The following is a 19,339-nucleotide window of genomic DNA, read 5'->3' as shown; positions in this document are numbered from 1 at the left end:
AAGGAACTCGCCAGTATCACTTCCACACTGCCTTAATATTGCACAATGTGTGTATGTGCTTACTCGCTCACCCCCTACCAACTTTCTCTTGACCTTCTTCCCTCTTAATTTTCTCTTTAAAGTTCACTCAAGATCATTTCACCATGACAGGACAGTTTTCCAAGGTATGAGCAAAGAACATTCTAGAAAGATGAGCTTCTAGATGTAAGGGGTGGCTAATCAATGGATTCCAACTCTGTTTCCCCAAGACTTGTTCTCCTTTTTTTTCCAGCAGGTTTTCTTTTTTTTTTTTTTTTCCTTCATCTTTTTAGGGCCGCACCTGTGGCACATGGAGGTTCCCACGCTAGAGATCTAATCAGAGCTGTAGCTGCCGGCCTATGCCACAGCCACAGCAACCTGGGATCCAAGCCGCGTCAGCAATCTACACCACAGCTCACAGCAATGCCGGATCCTTAACCCACTGAGTGAGATCAGGGATCGAACCTTCAACCTCATGGTTCCTAGCTGTGCCACGACGGGAACTCCAGGTTTTCTTACACGTACTAAAGCCATCATGATGCCTATGCGTTTGCTCCTACCATGTACACACGTGCACCGTGTTCACATGCAATCTCAAAGCTCTTAAAAGACCAAGAGCCTTTCCTTGATGTATTATTTAAAGGAGAAAGATGCCTTGTTTTATAATGCATTGTTGAGGGGGGAAAAAGGTTATCACAAAACCAAATGTATAGAATGACACCACTGCTCTAAATAAGGTTAAATAAAATCTGGGGATACAAGGTTCAAAATGTTAACAAGGCTTATCTCTGGGTGATGAACTTACGGGTGGGTTTTTTCATTTTTTCCTTTCTGCTTCTCTATATTTGCCAAAGTTTTAGGCAATAGGCTTGTACTTCTTTTCCAATTAGAAGAATGAAGTTAAATCATAGGGGTTTTTAATCTCCTTTTCTAGGTTCCTCCAAATATAATTAAGACAGGCTGGAATTTTTTTTTTTTAATTTTACTAAATTAAATTGTAAAAGCAATGACACCCTCTAAAAGAGAGGTTTACAAAATTTTCTGACTTAACCACAGCTACTGACAAATTGCTTACTGGATCACTTCACATACAGTTCCTTTCATGCCTGGAAGCCTGGTATGCTGGCAGAGCGCAAATATTTTGGATTCTCCACTCTCTGATTCTGACCCACATGCAAGCAACTGGGCCATCCTAACTTTCTATCACCTGCAACATAGTCCCCTAGGTCTCCTCCCATTTGCTGCCAATATCTAAAGGTCTTTGGGCCTTGCTACCCACCAAGAGCTCCCCACTCAGTCTCAGTGGGAGAAGGGGGGCAGTTGTTAGGTATGGAAGGCTTGCCCCTTCTCCAGCTCAGGGCTGGGGTAGATACCACAAGGAGTGAGCTCATCCTTCAAAGTTCTCTCACCTCTGCAGACATGGAATGACCTTGTCCATCAAAGACCCAATTACATCACAATCCTTTAGTGTGGTGGTTCCCAAAGTATGGTTCAGGGACCTCCAGGGATTACCAAGGCCCTTCTAGAGAGTGTCATATTCAAGGTCAAATGATTTCCGTAATAATGCTAAAACTGCATTTTCCTTTTCACTTTCATTCTTTTAGGAGTGAACAATGGATATTCCAGAAGCTAAGTAACAAGTCACAACAGACTGAATACAGAAGCACATATGAGATCCAACTATCTTCTACAGATACTAGAGATCTGCAAAAATGTAAAACAATGCCATTCTTCTAATTTTTGTCATTGTAAATGCAATTATTTTTCAGCTAGAAAATGTAAGCATGGCATGGGCTTGTAACTGCTATTTTTATATATTCAATAACTATTTTTAAATTTTATTAACCTTAATTTCTACAGTGGTAAATGTCAATAGATATAAACCACATATACTTGAGCATATCGGTGTTGTCAATCATTTTTAAAAGTACAAAGGGATCTTGAGACCAAAAAGTTTGGTCTCGGACATAAAAAAAGACCCTTAGGATAGGGATAGAGCAGGCGCAGGTGGTTGTAGAAGTCCCAGTAGGGGATCATAGGTAAAGAGGAAAACCTGGGAGATGTTCAAGAAAGCCATCAGAACAAGGCAGGCTTGCGTGACTGGTGTAGGTGCGAGAATTGCCGCAGGTCATTGGGTGGGGGTGGGATGGGGACTGTGTTCAGATTCAGACCAAGGGCAAGTGTTTGAAGACTACCCTTCAGCTGATTTGAATAAACACTTTACCAGATACTAAGGAGGAGCTACCACTCCCAGAAAGGAAGAGGCGGGCCTTTCCGCCCCCCACTTCCATTGGCTGATAAAAGCATAGCCCCCTGAATCCTGGTGCAGAAGCTTCTTTGCCTGTCTGTTTGCATCTCTCACAAGCGTCTTATCCTAACAAATCGGTGTCTTGCCTATCACTTTGTCTCTCACTCAATTCCGTCTGCTCGGAGGCATGAAGTATCTGAACCTCAGTGAGTCCAGACACAAGGTGAGTAACTCTAATGTAAAACCATGGGTTCAAGTCCCAGTCTCGGTTTGGGCTGGGTTCGAGTCCCAATCTGTGTTCTGGCTAGGGTCAGGCCGTCAGGGCTGTCAGCTTCACTTACATGCTGCTTAACTGACAAGTGGAGCGCTTCTAATCACTTTTATCTCATATGCCTCGTAGCTTGTTTTCCTACACTGCCTCACCCAAGATTGTTTCTACTGAAACACTGCCATTAACACTCTTCCGTTCATACTGGGCCCCCACAATCACAATCACACACACACACACACTTTCTGTTTGCCGAGAGTCTAAAGTCCTAAAGCTAAAGAATCTCAATTAGCCATCTCCAGTTGTTCTTTCTTCCTTTGCCCTCTTCCAAAAGCATACTTAAACTCTCTATTCTAACCAAGCAGTTCTTATTAGAATGTCTTGTATTTTAGCTTCACGGTGACTTTGCGTGCCCTGTGATCCCTCCCTAGAATTCTGAGATACTTCCTCTCGAAGTATTCAACGTCTATCTGTCCTACATTTGGCCCCCACCACCTCTGCTTAATATTGCTATGCTCTCCAGACCCCCACCTCGGTAGGATTTCTATGTTTAGCACTGAGTGTATGCTTCCCGTATTACCAAGTGTTGATGAGAATGGGTATCTCCTTAATAAGATTATGAGCATCTACAGGGGAAAGATGTATTATTTCACACCTTCCTCATCGCCTAGCAAAGCATCAGACATATAGGACACCCAACTTATCACAATCACTAGTAGGACAGATTAAGGAAATGGGGGTGGGTGAAAGAAGATAGAAACTAGTACATGGTGCATAAAAATAATTCTGAGAATAGAAATGGACAATGGGAGAGTTATTTACCAGGAACTCTGAAGAGCCAAATTTTCTAGTCACAAGTTTCTTTGTTCTTTCTATAAAACTTTTCCACCATCAGCTTTGTAGGGCCCTGATACGACAAATAAACTGACACCAGTGTTTCTAAGATGCCCTAAAAATTACAGCTGTGGGCTTTAGAGAAATCCTAAGTCAAGATGATGCCCCCCCAAAATCTGAAAATTTCAGAAACTAGAAAGAATAAAAAATGCATTTCCTTCTTCTGATATGACACACAGATTCAATTTTAATATACTCTTTCTTTTCTACTGTTTTTTTTTATTATTTTTCTTGTATCAAATAAATGGACTGCTGGTTTACTTTGAATTGAGACATCCAGGTTGACTGAAATAAGTTAAAAGTAAACTGATAGGAAATGTATTGTAAATAGTTGAAGTTATTCATTCATTTAACAACTATTTCCTGGATACCTACTATATGCCAGACACTACGCTAGTTCCAGGAATAAAGAAGGTGACTGGGAAAAACCCAGCCCCTAATCTCACAATAGATCCTACAGACTATGACAGGATTCAGATTAAAAATAAATAAATAAAAAGGCAGTTACAGTATGTCCTGTAAGTGCTGGGGTAAGATCCATGAACGTGAAAAGACGGAATAACTTAGCTACCTTAAAGTAATGGATTGTCCAAGGCTTCCTGGAGAAAATGATATCAAAGATGAGATGTGAAGGAAAAGAGAAATAAGGTTGGAGAAGTATGGGGGCTAAGGATAGATACTGCAGGGCCTTAAATACCAGGCAAGGAATTTAGGTCTTATTCTAAAGTAATTAGTAGCCATCTGAAGACAGTAAGAGATCAGATTTGCATAGCTGAGATGTAAGTTGGCAACATTGTGGGTGCTGGGACATGGGCACGACAGAATGCAATGGGCAGTGGCTCGCCAGGCACAAACAGAATGTCAAGATAGAGCATCTAATTTACTCTCACAGCAATGCCATGATGTAGGTAAAATTATGCCCATTCCACAAAAGAGAACACCAGCACCTATAGAGTTTAAGCACACATGATTTAAGTTATTGCAACAGGACCTGTGTACATTAGATATGGGAAGTAGGGAAGGAATGGAGTCAAGAATAACATCCAGTTTTTCAGCTTATTCAACGGAGTGGATGGTGACGCTGATCCCTGAGATGGGCAAAACAGGATTTACCAGAAGGTGTTGATGGAGAAAGGATGGAATTGCTGAGTTCCATTTGGGACAAGTTTAGTTGGGACTGAGTTGGGGGAGAGGAGAGTCAGTGCGCAACAGAATGTGCAAGACTGACCCTCAAGAGACGGATGTGAACCAAGCCATCCTATGCAGCAAGCATCCACAGATAGGTGATAACTGCAGCCAGAGGAGTGGCCGAGGTTGTAGAGAGAGTGTACAAAATCAAAAGGAAAAGGGCTTGGGATAGAACCCCCAAGGAACCGTGATATTTAAGAGATGAGCAAAGGATGCTGCAATTGAAAAGCAGCAGCCAGAGGTAGGAAAACCAAGACAGACACAGCTGTGGGCAAGGAGAGGGTGTGTCTCCAGCAGAACGGGTCGCACATGGTCAGTTAGCAGAGAGGTAAAGCCTGAGAGCCACCTGCTGTATTTAGCAATAAGAAGGTGCTGGATGACGTCCTGTAGAGCAATTTCCAAAGAGTTTTGGAGACGGAGCCAGACCACAATGTGTTGAGAAGTATCTGGAAGGTGAAAAAATGGAAGAGGATTCATACATTTCCACCACCGAGGTATATACAGAAACCGAGGCACAAAGACCATGGGATATTCAGGGGATTCATAGCACAAGGGCCCCACTAACACAGCCTCTACCTTAAACCAGCACAGTGGGAAAGAACTGAGGACTCAAAATTGGTACCTCTGTTCTCCCAGACAAATTTGGGCACGTCTTGACTTCTGCCAAAGGATTTCTTTGTGCCTCAGTTTCTGGGGAAACTGCTCTGTCCTAGTTTTCTCACAATACTGTTTAGCATATAAAATGTCAAAGATCAGGAAATAACACTGTAAGGTTAAAAAAGAGTTTGTGAAGGAATTACTATGTTTTAGAGCTAGATGTGACAATTGCACAAACAGCTTCAGCAGGGAAAAATAGTAGTAATATTATTACTAATTTAAAAATTAAAATAATAATATTAGTAATAATATCACTGATTAAAAGATCATCTTTTTTTCCTTGCTTTACTAAAACAAAAGAAATCTCAGGAGAAAATGCCTTCCTAGCTCAAAGGGCTGTACAGCTCCCAGTGGCATCAGGAAACAGGTATCAGTTCCACCTCGACTTCCAGGCACTTAGATGACATAGGAGGCACCAGGCTTTTGGAAAACAAACCACCCCGCCATCGGATAACATCCTTCAGAATGAGGAGTAACAGTAGGGAGCCCATGGGTTTTGAAGTCTAGTCCCCCTGGAGTGCAATCTTCACTCTGCCATTTCAGAGTCATATGTAGCTGAGGCTGGGTTTCCTCAGGGGCAATCCCTAGAGTACTTACCCTGTGAGATCAGGAGGATGAAGGGGGATGGTGTATAAGAAGGTACTGAGCACAATGCCTTGCAAATGAGAAGTGCTCCATAAATGTTAACTATCACTCCTGTGAAGACAGGCCCTGCTTCCTCTGCTAGAGTGAAGGCCATTTGAACATTTACTTAAATGGTCTTCATCCCAAGTTTAAAGACAGAGCCAGTGTCTAGACTTTCTCATGAACATGTGTAGGTGAAGTAACCAAAGTGCATAGCCGAGTTCTGAGATCCCTGCTCCTAAAGAAAACTGCAGAGCAGCATGATTTGATATGCAAATTCAAGTACCCAGTATCCTCAACAGTAGGCATCCCTTAGCAGAAGGGTCTGGGTGTTTTCTAGCATATATGTTCAATATTCATATGATGCAATATCTGTTACCCAATTCAGAATCGACTTACTGATGATACAATTCCCTCTTAAGTTTGGGCTAATTTCTCTTTCCCTGTCCCTGAAGAGACCCATTTCTCACTTATTGTAGTGAGACCAAAGTGGCTTCTCTTCTCTAACTTACTTTCCATCTAACAAGGTCAGCTGAATGTTGAGGCCCTTGGACTCTTTGGGCTTGCATAACTAAATCTAAATTTAAAACTACAATCACATCAATGTCTAGAAGTATAATATGGGCTTCTAACCATTTGCATTTCAGTGCTGATGTAAATTTTGGAAGAAAATAGTAAAATAGAGCCAGCTCCTAAATATAGCCTCAGAAGTCCTCTGGAAGAGAGGGAATGCTCATAATTTCAGTACAGATTGAAATACTCAAATTACTTCATTAATCTCTACACCTAAGGTTTGTATTTTCAGGGGGTTATTACTAGTGCTTGATGAAAGGGAAGAAGAGGCAAATGGTAAAACCCTTTCTCAAGATGAGAGTCATCATGGAAACTGGAATGCTGTACTTCTCACTGATCTTATTTCATTAATCCTGGCTGCCTTTTTATAGCAGCGCTCTCATCTAAGTTGACTGATCCTAAGGTGCTCAGGCTTCAATGAAAGACAATTTTGTTAAGGACAGTTAAGCTATTGTTAAGCCATATCAACCAACACAGCATTATAAAGACAACAACTGTTCAGTGAACACATAATTTGAGTTGACGCTAAGAATTTTACTTGCACTGTCTTTTTTCTTATTCAAGTAACAGGTAATAAGGGAAAATAGCTTATTTGCTTGAGTTACTACTCAAGTTTAATGTAATGCACTAACCATATAAAAATATGCTGAAATGTGCCTAAATATATATACCGAGTAAATATATGTACTAAATACGCCTAAAATAGACTCAATGCTCAGTAATTGTTGTTGTTATTATTATAATTTTTTAGTTCACAACCATTTTACGAGAAAGGTTCATTTTTTTCAATTCACAGATGTGAAAACTGAGGATTAAAGAGATTAAGTCATTGCCTGTGATTCCCCCGCTAATAAGTGACAATATTAGAAATTCAGCCCAGGTTGGTTTGATGCCCAAGACCAAATTGTTAACCACTATGCTGTAGTCTCTACTATGGTCAGAGAGCAAAGAAGCGAATCGAATGTATTGATGATAACTGAATTGATTTTGAACTAGGTTCACAGAACTAAAGGCCTCAGAGGCCTTATCATTGCTCACGTGGTTTTCTCTCTACTATTCAGTTATTTTTTTAAAAAAAGTCAAGGTATTAAACATTTGGACTTGGAAGGCATAATACTACTTTTCATGTTGACACCTGTGATCTAGATTCACAGATTTTTGTTTTTGTCCTCCTTAAACTTCAGGCCAAGAAAAACAACACAGGATCTTTGGAAGGATACAGAAACCAAATTAAACAGGGCTCCATTCTGAAGATCTTCTATGCTCCCAAATCCCATCATCACAAAGGTAATTCAATGAGTTTCATTTCTTTATAAAATAAATCTCAAGACGCGGCAAAAGCATTTGGCTCCTGAAGCAGACAACTGGGGATAGTTTAAGAATAAATTAATTTAGTTTCAATTACAAACAGGAATCTACTGTTATCTGGAGTGGAAATGGGAACGCTCTCTGAAAACTACAGTTTCTTAGGTTGTCTAGAGTTTAGCACCATTCTTTCTTTCTTTCTTTTTAGTAAATTGCATTGTAAACAATCCCAATATTAACTGAGTACACTTAGTAATATGGATAGTCCCTTGAGGAAATGCCACTCTGAATCCAAGTAACTGGCAAATTTTATTACCAACCACATTAAGCTGCCCTCCTTAATGGGGCTGCCTTTCTTTTTCCTGAGAAATGTCAATCCTTTTCAACATCAGGCCTTGTTTTCCATGCCGATGTATATTCCTGTTTTTCTCTTCGAAATCCTCCCACCACCAAAAGAAATTTAACATAGAGGATGCAAATACATGTTACACTTAAAGCAAAAACTGTGTAACTGGGTCACTTTGCTATACAGCAGAAATTGACAGAACATTGTAAACGAATTCCAATAAAAATTTTTAATGAATATTAACAAAAAATTTAACTTTAGAAAGAAAAGAAAAAACCTTAAACTACAGTCGTGGTTGAAAAGCCATGGATTTTTAGGATGGGGAAATCAAGTCCCCGGCCCTCAGGATCTCCCAAGGTGGGCATCATCAGGAAACAGAAATACGCTATGAACCCAAATCTCCCACCCAGCTACTCTCTTTTGAAAATCCCTAGAGAAAAAAAAGATCTATCTTAAATGAGGGGAAACGTTTACCTCTCCCTCTCATGGTAACTGTGTGAGAGAGCTCAGTGAGATTCTAAGAGTTAGTAATTCTGTTACTCTGCTCACCTACTCGTCCCTCACTGCTGCAGCTCATTCCCTAGTGCCTAGGCACAGTCCTCTCCAACGTCGTGCCCTCAGCAATGCAGGGGCTTCACAGGCGTGACAAAGGAGGACTTACAGAATTAAGAGGTACAGGAGTTTCTGTCGTGGCTCAGAGGTTAACGAATCCGACTAGCAACCATGAGGTTATGGGTTCGATCCCTGGCCTTGCTCAGTGGGTTGAGGATCCGGTGTTGCTGTGGCTGTGGTGTAGGCTGGCGGCTAGAGCTCCAATTGGACCCCTAGCCTGGGAATCTCCATATGCCATGGGTATGGCCCTAGAAAAGGCAAAAAAAAAAAAAAAAAACCCAAACAAACAGAATTAAGAGGTACAAACTATAAGGTATAAAATAAGCTACAAAAAGACCTGAATAGACATTTCTCCAAAGAAGATATACAGATGGCCAACAAACACATGAAAAAATGCTCAACATCGCTGATTATAAGAGAAATGCAAATCAAAACTACCATGAGATACCACCTCACACCAGTCAGAATGGCCATCATTCATAAATCCACAAATAACAAGTGCTGGAGGGGCTGTGGAGAAAAGGGAACCCTCCTGCACTGCTGGTGGGAATGTAAACTGGTACAGCCACTATGGAGAACAGTTTGGAGATACCTTAGCAATCTATACATAGAACTTCCATATGACCCTGCAATCCCACTCTTGGGCATCTATCCGGACAAAGCTCTACTTAAAAGAGACACATGCACCCGCATGTTCATTGCAGCACTATTCACAATAGCCAGGATATGGAAACAACCCAAATGTTCATCAACAGATGATTGGATTCGGAAGAGGTGGTATATATACACAATGGAATATTACTCATCCATAAAAAAGAATGACATAATGCCATTTGCAGCAACATGGATGGAACTAGAGAATCTCATACTGAGTGAAATGAGCCAGAAAGACAAAGACAAATACCATATGATATCACTTATAACTGGAATCTAATATCCAGCACAAATGAACATCTCCTCAGAAAAGAAAATCATGGACTTGGAGAAGAGACTTGTGGTTGCCTGATGGGAGGGGGAGGGAGTGGGAGGGATCGGGAGCTTGGGCTTATCAGACACAACCTAGAATAGATTTACAAGGAGATCCTGCTGAATAGCATTGAGAACTATGTCTAGATACTCATGTCGCAACAGAAGAATGGGTGGGGGAAAAACTGTAATTGCAATGTATACATGTAAGGATAACCTGACCCCCTTGCTGTACAGTGGGAAAATTAAAAAAAAATAAAAAAAAAATAAGCTACAATGATGTATTGTACCACACAGGAAATACAGCTGATGTTCTATAAAACCTATAAATAAAATCTATAAATGGAGGGGTTCCCCTTGTGGCTCAGCGGGTTGAGAACCCCGCGTTGTCAGGCTTTGATGCTGGTCCGAGTCAGCCTTGGCGCGGGGCATCCCTGGTCCTCCGCCGCCTTCAAAGAGCAGCAGCCCTCCACCTGCGGGACACTGAAATGGCAGGGCAGCTGGGGGTGTTTGGTTTGTTTTTGTTTCTGTTTTTTTGTTTGTTTTTGTAATGGTGCGCAATGTGGGGAAAAAAGAAAGAAGTGGAGCCAACCTCCTTTCCTTAATTGAACAGGACTGACAGACCACTGATAGAACTCCAGGCTGGGGCCCGCATTAATTCATGTGCTGGCAAAGAGGAGGGAAATGTGTGCGACACTTTGCGCTTTACAAAACTCAAACCTTGGGAGTTCCTGTAGTGGCTCAGCAGGTTAAAGACCCGACATTGTCTCTGCGAGAACATGGGTTCGATCCCTGGCCTTCTTCAGTGACTTGGGGTTCAGGCGTTGCCCCAAGCAGCAGTGTAGGTCGCAGAAGCAGCTCTGATCAGACCCCTAGCCTGGGAACTCCCATACGCCACAGGCACGGCCCTGAAAAGAAAATAATAATAGTAATAAAAGTTTAAATAAATGTATAAATGGAATTATTTACAGTTTTAAAAACGGTGAATCACTACATTGTACACCTGTAACTTATATAATATTGTACATCAACTACACTTCAATGAAAAAAGTAAAAAGAGGAGCTCCTGCTGTGGTGCCACAAGATTGGTGAGAGCACTGGGATGAGGGTTCAACTCCCGCCCGGAACAATAGGTGAAGGATCCCGAGTTGCTGCAGCTCCGGCTTAGGTCATGCCTGCAGCTTAGATCTGATCCCTGGCCTGGGAGCTCCATATGCCTTGGAGCAGCCAAAAATGAAACAAATTAAAGATAGTTAACATGTGAATTAAAAGCATTATCTTCCAGGGAGAACACAGCACAATTTTTCAAAAAGAAAGAAAGAAAAAGGAAGACTTCCATTCTAATCTGCCAGAAGAGTGGATTCATAGGTAGAATCCTTCTGGAATAAACGTAACAACAGGACTGAACAATTTAACACTAGACATGGGTGTTTCACCCATATCCGAAGTCTAACCACAGAAGAAAGAACAAGTTGATGGATGTGTTTCCTCTACGAAAACTTTTGAAACTCAGGAGTAGGAAAACTATTATTCCCAAAATATTTCCCCTGAGAAACGTTCAGCATTTAAAAAAGAATAAAAGAAAATTTCACTCTATAAAAGAGAATCCATATAACCCACAGGAAAATCCATCTTGCGATTAATAGCACCCATGCATTTGGCACAAGCACATGTTCAACCAATAAATATTTTCTAAACCAAATCAAATAAGCAAGATTCTACAAAAAAAGTGTCTGACATGTAACTCCTCTACAAGGTGTTTACCCAAAGGCTCCCTCACCCTCCTAAACTAGTAGCACACGCTACCAACAGTATTCATTTGGCAATTAATCACACACAGCCTTGTGATAATGTCCTGTAATATTTGTTTCCATGGTTACAACTACTGCAGCTTTGCCTTGCACACTTTTTCACACGTTTCCATCTTATTTCTTAACTAGACTAGAAGTTCCCTGAGGACAAGGACCCATCACCATCACTGTAGTTTCTGTAGTCTTAGCCCAGTTCCCTTAGTGTGACTAAGCGATGGAGCTAGAGAGTATGATTTCCTAAACTACAATTCCAAAAATCCACTTGAGGATTTAGGGTTGCCAGAGGTTCTACCACGTCCTACGTGGATTTGGTCAAGTTACTTAATCTCTTGGCACTGCATTTTTCTCATGTGTAAATTATCACAGGATTGTTGTGACTTTGAAATGTGTTAGTACAAATAGATTGGTTAAGCGTTATGCCACACAGTAAAAAAAAAAAAAAAAAAAAAAGAATCCTAGATATAATTATTTTTGTTACATACAAAAGGGTCCAGGCAACTCCCAGGGTAGTGGATAAAGATGCAAGTTGGGGAGTTACATCTGGAAAGAATGCAGGGTATTTTCTCGAATGGACCCCAATCATCCCTGGCATGGAAGCAAACCAAGCTCTTGACATCAGCTTTATGAGTGTCTCTCATTTTCCCAGAACCTCTTGGAAACAGTGGTCACCCTGTACACAGCTTGAAGGAAAGTGACAGGTCAGAACAGGAAGGTCCACTGTCCTGAAGGAAAAACCAGCAGAGACCTAAGCATGATCTTGCCCTTTGGTTCTGTCCTTGCAGCCAGTTTCTTACCTGAACAATCAGGCTAGAAGGCATTCCTAGATTTACCCCACCATTCTTAGAACATAAAGGCAGACAGTGAGAGAGAGAATGTGCTTTCTCTCCTCCACCCATGGTCAGTGTTTCTCAGAACCTCCCTCACGTAATGCACCATTACCTCCTATCCCAGGAAAAAGTACAATAAACAACAAGCTGTGCATACAGATGTAGGTAATGACCACACACACCCTTTCTGTTTGCGATAGACCGCTAGCCTGGTCATCCACTGAAATAAGCCAGGATTCCCTCACTGCCTCTCCCTCTGGCATCCTTGGGCCATAAACTAATGAAAGAGAACACCTAACTGTAGTTAAAAGACCATGACAGACAAAAGATTGAAATAGAAAACATCTATCTTTGGGGCTTTTTCACCTACTCTTCAGTCATGCCTGCTTTTCAGAAGAAAGCAGAGTATTTGTGCTACCTTCTGCCTCCAGATTCAAGCAATTATTACACCTCCCACAAACCACTGCCGTCCCCTTCTTAGCTCCTGTCTTGACCCATTCCGACACATTCCACACTCTCATATGGATGACTTTTCTAAAAACACAAGTCTGATCCCATTCCATTTGTCTTTGAAGTTCTTTGATCAGACATATCATCCTATCATGCATTATAGTTGTGCAAATATCATACATCTACCTACAAACTGTAAAGTCATGTGAGGCACCAAATTACCTTACCTGCATTAAACAATCTTCACTCATTCAAAAAAATATCAAAAAGTATATCATGAATACATGTTATGTACCAGGCACCACTAGCCCTTAGAGAGATGAGTCAGAGCACTCCTTTCAATTTATTTCAAACCATATGGGTGAGTATAGCGCGTGTGTTGGGGGAGGGAGTGTGTAAGCAGCCACATAAACAGAAAATTGTTATACATATAAGTTATTTACATATTTTAATTGCAATATACAATGCATTATGATTGCATAGGCATCACCTGAAGTAGGATCAAAAGAAGGGGCTCTTTCTAAACCCTTGAGCAGGCTAAGAAAGGCTTCTTGGGAGTTCTTGTCGTGGCTCAGTGGTTAACGAATCTGACTAGGAACCATGAGGTTACAGGTTTGATCCCTGGCCTTGCTCAGTGGGTTAAGGATCCAGCATTGCTGAGAGCTATGGTGTAGGTCACAGACACGGCTTGGATCCCAAGTTGCTGTGGCTGTGGCGTAGGCTGGCGGCTACAGCTCCAATTAGACCCCTAGCCTGGGAACCTCTGTATGCCACAGGATCCGTCCTAGAAAAGGCAAAAAGACAAAAAAAAAGAAAGGCTTCTCGGAAGAAGGAATGTCTAAATTGATACCTGAAGCATAAGCAGGTGTAAATGGAGAACCAGAAACTACAGACTGGAGTAGTGGCAAAGGAGAAGGCTTGAGAAAAACACACGAACCAGATCATAAAGAGGCTTAAACCACATTAAGAGTGTTTGAAGTTTATCCTGAAGGCATTTCATTGTTGTAACAAAATGAGTGATATGATCAGATTTGTACTTTAAAATGACCACTCTAATTAGAGGACAGTGGTTACTCAAAATATTTGTTGAACACATGAATAGCTAAGTGTCCTTAGCATGATAAAAAAAAATCAGGAATTCAAAAAAGAGAGAAATCCACAAATCAGTGCTGGCTATGATGCCCCAGAAAGGTTTTCTGGAGGAGGTTAGCTGAGTTTTAAACTTTTTAAATTTTGATAGGGCAATTCAAGGCAAAGAACATTCCAGGAGGAAACAGGAAGGGTACAAGGAAGACAATGAGCTAAAAAGTGGTTGAGCAGAAGTATAAGGTGAATTTATAGAAGATGAATAGTTTCATTTAGCAAGTGTGAGGTCTGGAGAGGTAAGGTGACATCTCAGAGTCAACCTGGATGAGCAGGGCCTCAAATGCCAGGCTCCAGATTTAGACTTCACCAGCCAAGAGACAACTCATGGACTTCTGGAAGAACAGAGGCATAACTCCAAGCACTGCTTTAAGATTGCATGTTGGAGTTCCCGTTGTGGTGCAGTGGTTAACGAATCCGACTAGGAACCATGAGGTTGCGGGTTCCGTCCCTGCCCTTGCTCAGTGGGTTAAGGATCCGGCGTTGCCGTGAGCTGTGGTGTAGGTTGCAGACGCGGCTCGGATCCCGCGTTGCTGTGGCTCTGGCCTAGGCCGGTAGCTACAGCTCCGATTCGACCCCTAGCCTGGGAATCTCCATATGCCGCGGGAGCGGCCCAAAGAAATAGCAAAAAAAAAAAAAAAATACAAAAGATTGAATGTGAATTGAAAGAGGTTTAAAAGCAAGGTATGGGCAACCACGTGATAGGATGTGAAAGAAAAAGAAAGATGCAGGAGATGCCCTGCGAGACAGGCATTAAACGGAAAAATGGAGTTAGAAGAAAGAAGCAAAAGCTGAAGGTTGAGTGATGGTGGGATGGTAGGAAACAAAGGTTGCCCCACATGCCAACCTACCACACCAGCATCCACATCTCTGGCACCCTCATTAACCCTCCCTGGGAGACTGATTTATTTTAATGGAGGCATTTCCTGCAGCTCAGTGTGATAATGTGGGGGTGAAGTGTTTTGAAGAAATGAAGAGAAAGCAACACTTGGAGAATGAGAAAGGAACATCTGAACAAAGGAAAGGTGGCACTGAGCCCATTCCTAAATCCCCTCAATTATTTACTCAGTTGGGACTTCCCTTTGTATCTAGAAACTGTCTGAGATAAAGCAGATTTATACTGAGTCATGAGTCCTAGAGACCCATTTAAATAAAACAGCTCTCCTCTCATTTGTTTGGGTTGCTTCTTCTACCTATTCTTTGTACCCTCAGAAACCACAAGAAGCACAACAATTAAATTCAGTTATTCTATGGCCTCCAGTTTGAACTCAGTTCACTTTGATCACTCAAAGCAACAAGTTAATTTAATAGTACGTAGGGACACTGAGAAAATATTAGACAACCTTCCGAAATTGTCTATATTTTGTGGTATGGTAGTGCATTATGTGGGAAAAGCTGACCTAAGACCTCATCCAAAGGAACAAATGTCATCTGTAAACAGATCTTGTAGAAGATTCAATAAATCTGTGGTCTAAAGAAATAACTTCTATCTTTTCAACCTTCTTCAAAGTCAAAAAATCAAGCTTCTCACATATTATTATTCTGCTCTGTTGCAGATAAGGAAACTGAAGTTGCATTCTTTAAGGTACAGAGATATTAAGGACCCTAAATTTTGCTCCAAGTTGGATGGTTTCCTGTTGGGGCAGATATAAATGTCAGCAAATTAATAGATTCTTCTGGAATGGCATTTTATTTGACATCATTTAACAGTTAATTGTTGCTTTCATTAACACTTTTTAGAACATCAAACAGATGTTTGCTACATCTGATTAAGTGATAGGTTTCCCTTGGCTTCGTTCTCCTTGTTTTCGAAGTAATTATGGGCTTCCTCTATCTCTTTTTGATGCCCACAGAAGCCATAATGACGGTAGCTAAATATGCAAACAGAAGAATGAGAAACAAAGTGTCAGTGTACATACAGTTTGCCTATTGAGGTATCCCATTTACTCATAAACCTAGAATCATATTGCGAATGAACTTAAGCAGTTTTCCTAAATTGTTTATGTGTATTTTCCAGTATCTTCTCCAAGGCTTGGCTCAGGGGTCTTTTGTCCCTTTAAAATTCATCAACCCCTCCAGTCATCACAAGATAAAGAGATAATTTAAGTCAAAACAATGTGTGGGCTACAGATATGCAGCTGCAAGTCAAGTCTCCACACTTCTTTCCAAGCATATGACCGCGCCTATTCTACCTAGAAATGCTTTAGTCAGTTCAGCTGTTTGCCCTACTTGAGACTGCAACTAGACAGAAAATACTTAGGAAGTTGTTTGATTCATTTCTAAAATATTGATATAACATGGGTTCATTTCAGTTTTTCCATTGCATCATGTCTTAGATATTAAACCAACTGCAATGCCATGCCAGAACTGGATCTATAGATAATTTACTAAAGACTGTACACAAGAGGACATGCACAAAACCATTCCAGACCTAAGGGCAGTCACTCTCATACCCTACGGCATCAAAAATCATACTTCTTGAAAATTGTATGTTTTAATTGAGGTAAGATATTCCTAACAAAAAGAACATCAAATTATTATTAGCAAGGAATTTATCTAATTAAAGTTTCCTTAACTGTAACCTAAGGTCAGATTTACTGGGAAATGCTCAAATTCCAAGAGTGGAGTACATGGTACACAGGGTTTCCCAAACACCGTGGACCACAAACACTTCTTGTAACACAAACTAACACGCCCCAGAAGTGACAAACAGTACAGAAAATACTGAATACTGCCATTCATCATCTTCTTGTCACTGGAACAGGAAGAGAAGGAAAAAAAAAAAAAATCAAAGCACTGAGTTAACTGCGTTTTTAAAAAGTAGGGAGGAGATTTGGGGAGGATGCTGAAAGCACATTTTGCTTACTTTGCAATTTTAAGAAATAATCATAGAACATTTATTATGAAAATAACAAAGGATCTATGATATCACCCTTTTTTGAAGGTTACTAATAGGTATGGTCTTCATTGCTCCTCGGTGACGCATGGTGTTGAATTCTAAATTCCTTAAATCCTAGGAATTACCAAATGCCTAGGTAATACTGCGAATATGTATGAGATACATTGGGGGTTTTGTGTTGCTGGTGGTGTTGGTTTTGGAATGAATATTAGAATCAAACGCTTCACCTGACAGATAACTAAAACTATGGATCTCAACCTAGGTCGGCCCCAAATGGATGTGGGATCTTGGTCTCAGCGACCCCCACCCCCGCGCCGCCTCCCCTTCCCTCGGGTCTCCCTATTTCTATTCAATGGACCCTTCAGCCCTAAATGCCTCGTGTGGTGTACACAGGCCAGACAGAACTACATCATAGCTCCTTGGCAGTCGTTTTGCACTGAGCAACGAGGGTAGCCTGCGAAACTCTGTCTCTGCTGGGAAGGCTTCAGTTCGCCATCCCTATCTAAAAAGCATCTCTTAAGGTGCTTTCCACCCTCAACTACTTTATAAACTTTTCTATAATATCTTCGAACCACGACCGTCTGACTGCTCAGCTCATTGGGCATAAAACTGCAATGTGTGGCTCCCTCGACACCGACAGCCCTTGAACCCCAACTAGAAAGCTGGGTCTAGTGAAAAACAGGACCCACCCGTCTCAGACTGGAGAAATTCTTTTTCCCGCACTTTTCCCCAATAAAGAGCGTTCGAGGGCAAATGGACGTCTCCCGACAACCTGGCGCGGAGGAGCAGCCGGGCCGGGACCTACCTGGTTGAAGTGCAGCTGCCCGAGCTCGGGGGCGCCCTCCACGGGGCCGGATCCCAGCTGCTCCAACAAGCGCCGGAGCTGCGCCACCGACAGGCTCCTGTTCGCGCCGAACACGCTCAGCACATCCTCGCTGAAGGCGAGCTCGGGCCCCGCAGTCTCTCCTCCGAGGCCGGCGGCCGCCAGCAACAGGAGCCCTGCCACCGCCCGGCCTGGGGCCATCCTGGCCGGGGCTGCCCCACGCGGGCCCGAAGTGCACAGGGACGCGCGTCGGTGCCCAAGGGCGCACGGGTCAGGCTTCGGCGCCGGTCCGAGTCAGCCTTGGCGCGGGGCGCCCCTGGTCCTCCGCCGCCTTTGAAAGAGCCGCAGCCCGCGATCTGCCGGGCATTGAAGTGACGGTGCAGCCGGGGGTGGGGAGCGATAGACAGAGCGGGCCCCCGGGCCTCCTGGAGAGCCTGAGATAAAGAGGACAAAGGGGGGACAGAGATAAAGGCCACCAGGCCACCCGCCGGCCAGCCCCGGGAGCACTGTGAGGCCAGAGCCCTCGAACGCCTGGCCGGGCATGGGGCCAACTGCCCCGGAGCCGGGTTTGCAAACGTCCCAGGTTTAGCGCACAGTGTGATGACACATGCTCCTTCCGGAGAGAAAGCCCCAAACCGCGCCACTTCTTAGGAAAAAGTAAAACCACACTGGCTGTCGAACCCCACCTCCTCTTCCTTTCTTTCTGCTTAATTCCTTCAGAGCAAACGTAGAAGGGGTGAGACGTGTAGTCCCCAGGAAGCCGCAGGAAATGGCCACCTCAGGGTCCTGGGGTTTGAGCGTCTAATCGGGACCCTCCCTCTCCCAGACCTCTTCTCCGCCTGGGCAAGCTAGTAGGTTAGCTACTTCTAACCTCTCACCTCGCCTGTTTGTTTCTTGTTTCTGCGTCTGTTTATGTCCACGTGAGTCACTGTCTGCCTCTCTCTACTCCCTCCCTCTTCCTCCCTCCCAACACTATCTCTGGCAAATCCGCTATGAAACTGGGAGATCCGGCTCTAGCTCTTAAACAGATAACCGGAGAAGGGCCCTGTCCCCGCCTCCCTGCAGCACGTGGTGACACACTCCCCATCCTGAACTCCTGCGCGTGTCCACGCCAGGGCGCACAGCCGCTGCCCTTTCCTCCTGGCTGGGGTTGAGCCCTCCCACCCTCAGCCGAGCGGCCTCCCCGCCCTCACCCCCAGAGGTTACCTGAATGCCACCTCCTTGTCGATATCCCTAGACTCCCTTCTGGGCTTGGTGGTCTGTTACCTTGTTGAAACCAGCTTCCTGGAATAGAGTGTGGAGCCTTTTGCATTGTCTAAGAGATTAGCAGGAATTGCTTTTTTGTCTTACTTCTTAAAGTCAGGAGCAAAAGGAAACCGAATCTGTATCGGTGGCAAGCTCACTGAGCCAGCAGTGCAGAGCCGGCCCTTCCTGACGCCGCACGGGATATCCGCAGATCAGAATGAATGTTTGTTTGTTCAGATGAGGGTTCAATAAAAGCTGATTTAGGTGTGAGGTCAACAAATTTGTGCAAAGTGAATGCGGTGTTTGGGGGCAAAGGTTGTGTCTGTTGGCTGTAACTGTCCAGAAATAAAGTGAAACCACGATTCACTCAGCTTAGGACAATAAGAGGAACTCAAAAATGTTCTTGTCTTTCACGAGGAAGAATGCACAGCCTCCTAAAACA

The 19,339-nt window shown here is 42.9% G+C and overlaps 1 protein-coding gene and 1 long non-coding RNA gene across 4 annotated transcripts in view; one reads left to right on the top strand and one right to left on the bottom strand.

The window, feature by feature from the left end:
* SLC39A8 (solute carrier family 39 member 8) overlaps positions 1-19,087 on the bottom strand; it is a 73,264-nt gene extending 54,177 nt beyond the window's left edge. Inside the window, exons 1-2 of one of the 3 annotated variants that reach the window (XM_021101718.1) lie at positions 18,859-19,087; positions 17,635-18,086 (exon numbers count right to left, since the gene is read on the bottom strand). In XM_021101718.1, coding sequence (XP_020957377.1) covers positions 17,635-17,853 — 219 coding nt within the window. In that variant the 5' untranslated portion in view covers positions 17,854-18,086; positions 18,859-19,087. Of the gene's footprint in view, positions 1-17,634; positions 18,087-18,338; positions 18,653-18,858 lie in introns of those variants that run through there. The other 2 variants (XM_021101717.1, XM_013979001.2) reach the window with 2 other exon arrangements.
* Positions 452-10,604, top strand: LOC110262181. The gene is made up of 3 exons (XR_002346849.1): positions 452-2,489; positions 7,655-7,757; positions 10,313-10,604. It is a non-coding gene; the product is annotated as an uncharacterized LOC110262181 (long non-coding RNA).

This window comes from Sus scrofa, chromosome 8, assembly GCF_000003025.6.
Source record: "Sus scrofa isolate TJ Tabasco breed Duroc chromosome 8, Sscrofa11.1, whole genome shotgun sequence".
NCBI lineage: Eukaryota > Metazoa > Chordata > Mammalia > Artiodactyla > Suidae > Sus > Sus scrofa.
This window is presented reverse-complemented; position numbering and strand designations above follow the sequence as displayed.